The sequence below is a fragment of the Taeniopygia guttata genome, chromosome 4 (genome assembly GCF_048771995.1).
Source record: "Taeniopygia guttata chromosome 4, bTaeGut7.mat, whole genome shotgun sequence".
Classification (NCBI taxonomy): domain Eukaryota; kingdom Metazoa; phylum Chordata; class Aves; order Passeriformes; family Estrildidae; genus Taeniopygia; species Taeniopygia guttata.
In genome coordinates, this window is record NC_133028.1 from 56,885,665 (window position 1) to 56,898,173 (window position 12,509).

Here is a 12,509-nt window from a genome sequence, read left to right on the forward strand (position 1 = left end):
TTCTCTCAAGGTAGTAAAGTTGTAATAAAGGCTTTCAATGCCCATCACAGATTTTCTGACATCTCTCTGCCTGTAGCAAACACATCTTTAGACAGGACTATCTCTGTGCTTTCTGTGGCTTAGCACCAGCAGCCTGGCATGCTGCAGCCACTGGGTGGGAGTGGGATGTTTTCTCTCTATTTCTTCCCTGGGATGCTATGGGAAAAGGGCCCAGAGCAGGAACTGGATATGCACTGCACAAAATGAGGAACCTCTGCTGTCGACACCCCCTTTGGCTTCAGCCAAGAAGCCTGGACGCTCAGTTCACCTGCGTCACTCATGCAGCTTCCTAGCTCTTCACCACCCCTTGCTTTTAAGTCTCAAATTTTCCCTCCAGAAGAGTGGGATTAGTATGTGTGGTAAGTACAAAACTCTGCATAGTATCAAATACCCAAGAGATGAAAAAAACTTAAATCTGTTATCAAATGCCTCAGTTAGTTAAAGGGATCTATGACGTTGGCTTTTGGGATAATCTCTCAATCTCACTTTGGAAATTAGCTGCTCATCAGTGAAAAACTAATGTTTAACACAGTCCAAAAAGAAGAAGCATTAGTCTGTCAGAAGTATGGTAGCATTTTTAATCCCATATTTGTTGTTATTTTTTTCTTTAGGGTACCATCTTTCTGCCTGGCAACAGAGTAATTGAGCATCCCTGCAATGAAGAAAGTCCAGGAAAGTTCCTTTTTGAGGTTGTTCCAGGTAGGATATTCTACTCCTTGTCAAAAGCCTTTGCAGTTTGTCCTCATTGACAAATGGCCACATCTGTTCTGCCAGAACAGAAGCTGAAGGTGATTAATGATTCAATTTAAGGGAAAAAAAAAAGGTTTAATTTGTTAATAGGGTGGTTCATAATTTTTGCATTCACCCCTAGGCAGCATAGGAAAGGGATGTGTATTTTATTTGTTGGTGTAAAGCAGAATTCTTCAGGGCAAGGAAGTGCCAGGTCCTGCTTTTGGATCACAGCAGCTCCATGCAGCACTGTGGGTTGGCAGCAGAGTGGCCAGAAAACTTCCCTGCAGAAAAGGACCTGGGGGTGTTCAACAGCAGCTGAACAGGAGCCAGCTGTGCCCAGGTGGCCAAGAAGGCCAATGGCATCCTGGCCTGGATCAGCAGTAGTGTAGCCAGCAGGACTAGGGCAGGGATTGTCCTCCTGAATTTGTCAGGGCCACACCTCAAGTGCTGTGTCCTGTTCTGGGCTCCTCACTAAAGAAAGTCACTGAGGGGCTGGAGTGAGCCCAGAGAAGGGCACTGGAGCTGGGGAAGGGTCTGGAGCACGGGACTGAGGAACAGCCGGGGATGGTTTAGCCTGGAGAAAAGGAAGCTGGGTGGGGACCTTATTGCAGGTAACAAGTGACAGGATGAGAGGAACTGGCCTCAAGTTGCACCAGAGGAGATTTACATTAGATATGGGGAAAAACTGCTTCACTGAGAGGGTTGTTAAGCATTCGGACTTCCCTTGTGGAAGGAAAGTAGGGGAGTCAACTTTATCTGGAGTTATTAAAAGATTTACAGATGTGGTGCTTAGGGAGATGGTTCAGTGGTGGATGTTGCAGTGTGGGTTAGTAACTGGAACTGATTTTAAGCATGTTTTCCAAACTAAAGAATTCTGTTTCACATCCAGTCAGCTCAGTGTGTTTATTCAATATGTTCTGTTAATCCTTGTATTACTTTTCAAATTGCCTTCTATCGTGGCTATTTGGAAGGGCAAATAGATGGTAGTGTCTGTTGTTCTTAGCTTTTAAATGTCTTGGTATCAGGGCACAAATGTAGTTGTGTTCATTGATGTGCCAAGTTATAATAAATTGTAAAAGTGTAAGAAATATGAAGTAGATTTCAAGGCTTGATTATGAAAGCCATGGGCAGCGAGGGATTATTATGCAAAGACAGCCAGTGTGGTATCTCTGAGGTTTAACGCCCCAATCTTGAATCAGTCAGATTTGAAAAGTTTCTCACTGTCTCTTCTCAAAGTCCCATTTTTGTGTGTTCAAAATATTGAAAGATATTTCAATATGTTTTTTATATGTTCAAAATACTGCTATTTATTAGCATTGCAAATCTGGAGCAGACTAAAATCTTGTTTCTGTTGGAAATTAAGAGAATTCTCTGTATGTCCTGATTTATATGACACCATAATCTGTCCGATAATGCTGACCCTGGGGATACTTATTCTTCATGCACAAGTTAAGAGTGTGCCCCATTCCCATGATGTTTGTTACACCACCTTTCTATGGAGTCAAGTTAAAAAGTAATTAGTACTTAGTTTTGAGCTTGGTATTTGAGTTTGGTATTTATCAGGAGCATCCCTGAGAATCAGGTAGGTTTTTTGTTTTGCTTGTTTGCAATTCTGAGAATGGGGTTTTCAATGTGTTTTAGGATAGCACCAGTGTATTTATCCCCCAGCCCTGGCCCCCCCTTGCTAACAAGCATGTGGCTACAGAGACTTCCTACTGTGTATCTTATGCCAAGAATTCATGACCAAAAAAAGGTATTTTTTGGAAAATCAGTGCTATTTCATGCCATAGCACTGGTCTTTGGGGGATGAAATGAAAGTGAAGGCTCAGACTGACTGTGAAGGAGATACCACAGTGCAGATGCGATGTAGAAGCTGACAACTATATTTTATGCAAAGATGAAGTGAGCGTTGCTGCTGTCGTCATGTCACTGTTGCTTCTCAAGTCAGGAATTTGTCAGCCTTCTGTAATGGAGCTGTTTGTCATCTGTATCCTCTTAGTGACTCAGTATAAAAGTCAATTTTATAGGCTGACAACTATAAAACACAACTGAGCTCACCGGGTGTAACACAGAAAAATGTATTGTCGCTAAGGTTCTGTTTAGCCTTTGTTAGCTTTCATATGGGAAATCAGCTATGTAGCAACAGGATCTATTTGCATATTTTGAAAGATTTTGTGAACTGAGCATTGTGTTAAATCTATGATGCCAAAGCTCATGCTGCTCTTGCATTGTTTTCCCTGTATTAAAAGTTGAAGCATTTGTAGTTGACTATCCCAAAAGCAAAAGTGACAAGTCGTCTTTTTGTCTCTGGTGTCTGTGGGCAGCCTGAAAACTTGTGTGTGTGTGTTTGTTTATTGGTAATACATGCAAATTGTTTTGGGAATGTACGTGGGAGTAGGTTTATACTATGAAACTAATACTCTGTGTACAGCCATCTCTGAAGATGAATGGAAAAATATGTGTGGAGACAAGTATCTTGCAGTTTTGGTGCTGTAATTAAAATACAGATGCCTTCAATTTGCATTTTGAAAACATTCTGTTCATTCCCTAAGTCATTAGATGTTGTAATACTTAAAATTTTTCTTTTAAAAAAAAAAATTCTGTGTGCTGACAAAGTTAATTTACAGGAGAGAAACCCTCTCCTGTACAGCACAAGGCCCATGCCACTGCTTTGTGTGGGAGTTTTTGTGCTGGAGTCAGTGACCATGAAATGATTAGTGATGCTTCTGCCTATGTAAGGTTCTCTTGCACTCAGAGGAATGTTTCATAGTCAACAAAAATCAGAAGAGGGTTTAAATTAAAACCTTTTAGTGGGACATGTGCACACGTAGACAAGTTGTGTGATTAGTTTTGAGTGAATGCATAGTATTTTCTGATTGTTTTGAGCTTTATATATTAGATAAACTCTCATTCTGTGCATTGGTTGCGTTCTGAAGGAAAGTTGAATTTTTCCTCTTGGGGTGCAGGTGTAATGGGGGAAGGCATCTGTGCTACCAGGGAACTGAAACAGGTGACCTTGTTGTGCCTTAGTGGGTTACGTGTCACCCATAGCTGCAGGACAGGGGCACAGCTGTGGTTTACATGTGTGATGCTTTGCAGACTGGCTTCTGCACCTCATTGGCACCAGGAGGAGCCAAGCATAGAGATGTGGGAAGCTCAGGCTCAGCCACTGTTTCTCACACAAGGCTTAAGTGTCTTTTTTAGAGTCCCCTGCACTCTCTAAGGGTGCTCTCTGAAGGCATTTTGAGCAAGTGCAGCAGGGGCCCATGGCTTTCCCAGGGATGTCTGGATGCTTGTTGGAGCTCCAAGGACTTTTATCCTCATTTTCTGGTGCTCTCAGGAAGCACCACCAGCTCAGAATAATCTGGGCCTATGTAGGCAATTGGTCTAGAAGAGATGGTGGTTGTTGAATGGGCAAAGGAATGTGCTTCAACACTGATTGGACTTTGATCCTAGAAACTAAACTGCTCATACTGCTATCCCAGCAGCTGTTTGACATCCTTGTGTGCTAGCTGCTGTCCTTCTCTGAGTCTGATAAATCATTTTGCAGCTTGGCCTCAGGTAAGAAGCCAGATCATCTCTCCAGTGATACTTCACCACTTGGATGTTCCTGAATCACATCTTTGTCCTTGTTCTGTATTAATGCAGATTTCATGAAAAATTAGCACAGAGGACAAGGTTACTTCCAGGACCATGTTCACTAGCAGATGACCTTGTTTGCATGCTCTGATCTAAATAATGAGTTCCCTTAGAGACACAAATATCTTAAAGAGTTCTCTGATGAGTTTTGCAGTTGCATGAATTTTAATATTTATTTAGTACTGTTGAAACTAGAACATAAATTTCCAAATACTGGTCTTCAATATTCTTTGTGGAATCTTTTGCTTGTAAACTTTGTGCATCTGTGTTGTGTTTTTTACCATTGACAAAGTATCATAGTCCAGCATGTGCATCTGTGTGTTTGAATTTGCACACTGAGGTACCAAAGTCAGTTCATCCCACTAAAAGCATTCTCTGTTCAGCCCCAAGTTATGTTTCTGAAGCTTAAATCAAAGTTTTGTGCTTAGGGATTATTCAGACTGTTAGGAAAGAACTGTAATAATTCAACAAGATCACTTGGAGAGTCTGCTGATGCTTTTTTCCTGCATTTGTGTCTGCTGATTTCTTGCGCTTGTGGATCCTGGGCTATATCACTTCCTATCAGGTAACATGAGGTTTTTGTCTTGAGTCGTGGTTTGTGGAGACTGCAGGAGACAGTAATTACACTGTCCACTTCTGTTAAAGGTCAGTTTATCAGGCTCTTAATTAAAACCTCCGTGAGGGAGTGAAATACTAAATTCCCAGAACTTTGAAATAGTTACGTTTTTTTTCATTAGTCAGAGGAAAAGAGGCGTCCAAAGGCCAAAAAGGCCTTTCTTTCTTCATGTACTTAATTGCATGCTGTATGGCAGATTACATTTGTTGCAGGTTAACTGTTCTGGTAGGGATTGTGAGATGGGTGTGAGGGTTGGGGTTTTTTAATCTTTTAAGCTTGGGGTTTATTATCCCATCTTTCACATAAAGCTTTTCTTTATGTGAAAGATTGGATAATAAACTATTTTGGTGCTTCTACTGCAGTAAGTTTTCACTGCTTTTAGTCACCTGAGATGTGCATAGGTAGGTCGCTGCCCCTGTGACCAAGAGACAGGTGGGCTCTGTTTTGCACGTGTGTGCCACAATGATCTCCCTGTTAGTGAACAGCCCCTGTAGCCTCCACAAAGGTGTTGTGAGTTTTGAGAAGATAAATGACTGCCAGTTTGTTGTGAAGTTACCAAAACCTCTTGAGTTCTGTGTTGCTGGACAGTGTTTCGCCATGAGTTGTCAAGCATATGAATGGGAAGGCCACACTGGGTGCTAATTTTTTGCCATCTACTCATTCACAGTGATTTTAATTAAGGGTCCATGAAGGCCTGGAAAATGTAGAATTTGGTAAGTTCACTTATATTTTTTCTCTAAGGGACACAAGTAAGACAAAACAGGAATTACAGATACGTAGTTTTCAGCTAAAAAAGCAATTTTCTTGGTAGTGCTCCTATGTACCGTACCAGGTGCTTACTGTAGCTTCTACTTCAATACCCTTCTCCTCTGATATCAGTACTTTTTAGTCCTGTAAGTCCCCTTGACAGCCAGACTTCTGTGGGATGAGAAAGGTTGGAGTTTATAGTGAGGCACCAAGCAACGCAGATGATTAGCTGACTGTGACTGATATGATGCAGCATCATGGCTCAGGGATAGAAATGTTTTAGAAGGTTTTGAGCCTGTTGTTTTGAAATAGAACTGTGTGTTTTCTGTAAGGATGGAGCAAAAACTCCCTGCCTTGTCTTCTCAGGAGTAATCACCATGCCCTAAGTGAGGATACACCCACACATGCAGCAAACAGCTTTCCTTGAAGGCTTAGCAGAGTATCAGTAACACAATGCAATAAGCAAATTGTCTTCTGTTCACTTGAGGAGAAAATTGTTTGTGTATTAAGAGGTTTCCTGTCCTTATGCAAAAAAAAGACTTTCCACAGTGCGCGTGTGCACACACCTGAGCACTGCGGGTGCTCTCTCTGTCTTCGCTGTCAGGCAGATTCTCTGTATTCCCTTCGCCATCAGCATAGCTAGCACGATTGATTCCCTTTTTCTCCGCAATATAAAACCCCAAACTGAAGTGTTAAACCATTCAGCTGCTCTGACTCCTTCCCGGTGCTGGATTCCTGAATCCCTGACTCCCGGTATGATGCAGACGGATTTAATTGATGCTGCCAGGAAGATGGATGCCTCCCCCTGTATGTGCTGACATCCAGCAGTGCCTCTTCATTAGTCGTCAGGAGCACAGCACCTCAAGGGCATTGCTGATAGCGCTGACTGAACTAATTGTACCTTTGATATCTTGTGGAGGGAGCAGACAGGCTGTTTAATCAAATGGGCACCAGCCTTGCTGCACAGGTATCTCCGTGTAATCACCTATTGCGCTAAAGCAGCTTTGAGCGCCACTTCTTCCTTGTCGAAGATTTCCTGAAAGCATTGCCGTCCTTGTTAAGGGTGATACATTCCTCAGAAATGTATCTGGTTGAGAGCCACCTCTCTGCACTTGAACACATTGGTATGCATTGCCTCATTCTCATCCTTTGAAAGGTGATTCAAAACTGATTTTTTATTTTTTAAGTGAGTCTTAGAGGTTCATGGAGCCTCTCATGGAGGACCCTCATGGAGCGAGCCAGGGAAATGAAGCTGGCTGAAGCCGTGCTGTATGTTTCTCACAAGGTTAGTGGTGAGGGCTCATTAGAAAGGAATGCTTTTCCATCTTGAGCAGCAGCTCTCGTGATGCGGAATTAGTTGATGTGCCCGTAACAGTTTTGTCTCCTTAGTAGTTTTCAGAAAAACAAAACCCAAACCGTCCTCAATCCTACATCCCTGTGAAATAGATGGTGGGTCATGCCACTGAGCTGTTATGCTGCCACCATAAAATCTGCTCATTTCAAGTCAATGCATGTGAAACTCCTTTTTTTCTGCCTTTCTTGCATGGCTACTGAGCAACAGCTGGGTGAAGGCACCAAGTTTAAGAAACCACCTTTTTGTTCCATTGCCTCCTTCTGTGACATTGGACCAGGTCTTACCTTTCCGTGCCTATGTGTCCCCACATACTTGAAATGATACCTGCAGAACAAGCCTTGCATATTAATGATGTCAGTCTGAATTAATGACAACCTATATACAAGGGCTTTGGGGGAGAGAGGCAAGGCTGAGTTGTGACACACATTTCCAGAGTGACACGAGTGCTTCTGCCTCATCTCCTTCATATGGAAGATTTCCTCATGATGCTGCATCTGATTAAAGATTGATATTGGTGCGACTCAGATTTGGGCTACTAAAGGACTACCAGAAAATGTCCTGTTAAATCATGCAAAAGGAGATGAGGCGCCTTTTCCCATTCAGAAGATTTGGTTGCTTTTCTGGTAGAACGCAAGCTCTGGTATGTAGCAAAGAAGAACCTGAAATAACTGTAGTACACATAATTTCTTTAAATATGGAAACATTAATTCATAGGGGTTTTTTTCTGCCCAGAATTATCTGACAGTAGAAGTTTAGGTTATCTGGTTTTGAAGTGAAGAAATTAAATCTAGATGCAAAAACTGTTTAAAAGAAAAAGAAAAGAAGAGCCTTCTCTGAATATCTCCTCTGAGGTATGCAGGATGTGCAGAATAAACACATTCCTCCTTGCTCAGATGGCTTGGGTGTGTAACTTTATATTTAGTGGAACATCACAAATTTCTATATATAAAACCCATTATCTTGAATCCCTTCTATCTTGGTGAATGAGTGAAGATTAAAGGTTAAAAGTTTGTTTATGTTAGAAGTAGTAGTAATGTTGCCTGTTTTCTGAATGCTTTTCTAGTTGCAGTCTATTTTGAAAATAAGTGAGAGAGGTGAATAATTTCTGAAATCTACTGAACAATTGTACATTTCATTTTCTTTTATCTAAAGTAATTCTGCTTAATCATCTGTTCTCAGTGACATTAATTTCACGTGGAAGAAGACTGTACAGACTCTCTAAAAATTCACCCATACTCCATAAAAATATACCACTACTCAAGCATGGTGTATGAAGCTGAAGTTAAAATGTTATTTTTCACTTGTGTCTTTTAATTTAGAAGTGGATTACTTTTATTGATCCTGCTTAGCCTGTGGTGCATGTGATCTGAGGTGTGTTAAGTTAGCAATATTGATCATTTGTGACCCACTGCTGTCATTCTGGAGGTCATCTGCTGCACAGAAGAATTTAGAACATAATGGCAGTGGCATCTCAAAACTTAAGTGGCAAAAGAACAGACTTAGTGGTTGAGTTTGTGGTAAACTTCTTCCACTGTTGTTGTGTATGCACACCAGATTCACTACCACTGAGGGTGTAGCTCACAATGAAAATTACATTGAGCCATATGGCTTATTTCCACCCTGTTTTAAATACTACCAGTTGTAATTGCAGCAACAATGAGATGTCTTTTCTCTGCCTCAGCTCTGCAGCTGGCACTGGATTTTGATGATCATCAATAGTGTCGGAAAATGGCTTAAGTGGTGCCAGAAATGCAGAGAGTTCCTGCAAAGCCAGGTGAGAAGTGATAAAGTTACCTGGAAAGAGAGCTTGTTGCTTGGACCATTTCTGATAGTGATTTGGGGGCCAAATTATAGGTGTGGGGAAGCACAATATTGGCTTTTTCCATTGTTCTGTTAACAGGTGTGAGAAAATCTCTGAACTTTGAGTGTGCAGACTCTGTGGGGCTAAAGATAAAGATAAATCGCACTCCAAAGGTATGGCTGGAATGAGTTGTGAAGCTACAGCAGGTCATCAGTAAGGTCTGTGTCCATTAACCTTGCATCCATGGCTGTTTTATTTGCCAGTACATAATCTTGTGCATTGATACTTTTGGCATTCTCTGGGGTGGAAGTACAAACTTTGCCTCAAAAGAAGCAAAATGCCTTTTTCTAAATACCCCAGCTGCCCGAAGGGCATCTGTGACAGCTAATGAGGTTTTTTGCTTGCTTGGTTGTTCGGGGTTTTTTTTTTCAGCTTCGTGTAAGTCCCTCTAGTGGTGACATTAAAATGTCCAGTGAAGTAATAGATCTTCTTGTGTCTGGGATACCCTATCCAGGGCTTCTGTTTGTAGCTGCATTATTGCTTTTTGGAATAGCCTTGACATACCATGAAGCACAGTTTGAAACTTAGATTCCCAGATAAATCCTGAGAAGTAGGAAGAAAGTACTGGGAAAAAGTGAAAAGTCAGAAGCAGTGTTAATTCTAGCTTATTTTGAGAAAAAATGCCCATACTGATACTTTTTGGATGGCTTGTGATGATGATTATTTCACTCACAGAATTGAGGATCTATCAGCTTAATTCAACATGAAAGGTTTAAGACAATGTTTTCATTACAATTGTCTGTGTGCACTTTCTGTATTTCAGTTGTTAAAAGACACCCTGTATTCTATTAGGTAATGAAAATAGCATTGTAGAAAGAAGTGAGACAGAAATGTGATGGAGGCAAGCTCCAAAGCATAGAAACTCGAGATGTCGCCATTTGATGGGTCAATTTCTAGTACAGATGTTTGCCAGTCTTTTGTAATAGTAGTGGTAATAATAGTAATAATAATAATAATTATTATAAAGACCAACATAAAATTCCCATGCTCATTACCATTTTCAGCAAGAAAATTTGCAGCTGCAAAATGTAACTCAGTTAAGATGCATGTAACCTCTTCCATAAAACAGCTGGTGGGGTTCCACTGTAAATGGCATGAAAGCCAGAGAGGAAGTGACTTGCCTGAAGCTATCTGGAAAGCTGGTGGCTGAGTCTGAAGGCCGATCTTGCCTCCTTGATGCACCAAAGACCTGTGCCTCTGATGTGGGATGAAAAGGATACAAGTTTGTGAAGTCCTCTTATCTCTGAAAGTAGTGGGGACATCCAAGTTCCACTTGGATTAAATGAAGGTTTAGCAAAGCATCCTCAAAATATGTTACTTCATAGTGCCTAGGCTAGCTGAATAGGAATTTGATTATTTTCCAGAAGTTTGCAGATCCCATGGCAGACAACTCATGTTTTCTCAAATGCTTGGATGTTTCTGCCTGACTGAAGCCTCCACCCTGTGGCTGTGGCAGTATGAGGCTCCCAAGTCCTTTACTCTTTATCCCGCCCTTCTGCAGACTTTTTCATCTTCCCCCTTTTCCATTACTGGTGCCTTGGGAACACTGATCCTTACTTAAAATAAAGCATCATCTTTCTTATTTTTCAGCCTTGTATTAAAAGGGTGGGAAAAATGTTCAAATCCATGGTGACTGCAAGGACCTCACTTGTTTCTTCAGCATGGGTGTCAAATTTAATGCTGAAAAGGCAGAATATCAGCCAGTTTCAGAGTTACACCATACTAGTACATGGTTATGCAGCATGTTAAAAGTGAAGTTAGGCGGATTCCTTACCTTTGACAGGAAAGGAAAATCTTTCTGTGAAATGTGAATATCTCTTCCTAGGCCAGCATTGTCTCATCTCTCCTCATGAGGTCACAGCTTATACTGCTACTTTTGGAGGTGGAAATCTCTGCTAATTAAACTCTCTCTCTTATAAATCTGATGGGCATAACTTGTGAAATCTTGATGTTCTATGCTGTATTTCAAATCCCTGCTATATCCATTAGTGAGCTCTTAAGTTTTATTTTCTGGAAGAAATAGCAAGGAGGAACATGTGATTGATGTGTGTTTGTGAAGAGATAGCATCAAACTGCAAGCCCATGACTGACTGTCAGGTTTTAATGGAGCGGGCCTGCAATTTAGGTGATGACTAATGAAAGCATGAAGTCAAGGAGCATTGTTTGATGGAATTACGTGGATTCCTGCTACAGACTGAACATTCTCTGCTGTGGGAGGAGTGGAACTGCTTGCACTGGATTGAAATGAGCCAAACCCAGCAGCCAACGTTCCCTCTCCGGTGTGTGTCGGGAGCAGCCTGCCCTTTGTCCGTGTGCTGTTGGATCTGTTCTGCAAAGGGCTCCTTTCAGGGTGACAGCAGAAAATGTGACAGCCGTGGCAGCCACTCCGCTGTGTGCCAGTGTGGAGGAGGAGAACACCCCAGGATGGGTGATTTTTGTGACTTACCAAGTGCAGCGCTGCAGCCATGGGGTCTGGGGGGAAGGTGCCATATGCTACCATTTGGCATTGTAGCTGTGGGGGCACAAAGCACATCATTGTCCTCGACCTTGGTGGAAGGGGCTGGCAGCGTGCCTGCTGGGATGCTGCCTTTGTCAAGAGATGGGAGCGGGAGGGCTGTGGTGGTAAAAGGGCAAATGTGTCTGTGCCTCGCATGCCACCGTGCTGCAAGTGCTGGGGGAGAGGGACAGGGTGCCTGGGACACCATGTACCTCCTTCATTCTGCCATGGAAGGACTGGCTGCAGCAGTGAGTGTGGTCAGCATGGAGCTCCCAAACCATGGTGGGATAATGTGTCTGTAAGGAACCATAACTCAATTCAGGCTCTTAATGTTAGAGTGGTAATAATAGGAGGCTTATGCCAGCTGATAGGAGAACAAGCTGGCTCTGTGGAGACCTTGCTGAACTTGGATGAACATCCCTAAACCAGATCAGGTACACCAGGAGCTGGTTTGCTTTGGAAGGACATGACACCTGCAGCTTCATGCCTTTCACTTTGTGTTGTGACTTACTAGGTGTGCACCTCATTTTCTAGGGACAGAGGAGAAAGCAGGGGATTAAGGAAAAACTTCAAATAAACTGCCTAAACCACCCGATACATCTTTGCTCAGGGAACAAACTATTAATGTCTTAGCGATGAGAAGAAAGGAGCACCGAGGTAGGAGAGTGTATTTTCAGCTGCAGGCAAGCCAAACATTAAAATCAAGGCACAAGATAACAATAATGGCTGGAGCTAAGAAGAGCAAATAAAGGAACTAAGCAGTAGACTACTGAAGAGTGTTTGCATCAGAGGAACATGAAATAATTTGTGCCATACCCTTGTTATTTCCTATCTATTGAGAGTCAAGCTTGTGGTAAAGGCTCAAGAACAGCCCCAGTGTAAAGTCTGCTCCTGCAAGGCACATGTGCATGCCTGTGCTGTCCTTCTGTTTGCAGGATTGCAGAAGAGCAGCTCTGGAACAATGAGAGAGAATTCTGGCAGGGAGGACAGCCTGCAGTTCGTTATGGGCCCGGGATGGATAAAA

General features: G+C 42.2%; 1 protein-coding gene across 3 annotated transcripts in view; it reads left to right on the forward strand.

Moving 5' to 3' along the window:
- The window catches only part of ARHGAP24 (Rho GTPase activating protein 24), a 186,448-nt gene that overhangs the window by 67,958 nt on the left and 105,981 nt on the right, over positions 1 to 12,509 (forward strand). For all 3 annotated transcript variants that reach the window (XM_072928655.1, XM_032748205.3, XM_072928656.1), the window contains one exon: positions 651 to 738. In XM_072928655.1, coding sequence (XP_072784756.1) covers positions 651 to 738 — 88 coding nt within the window. The remainder of the gene's footprint in view (positions 1 to 650; positions 739 to 12,509) is intronic.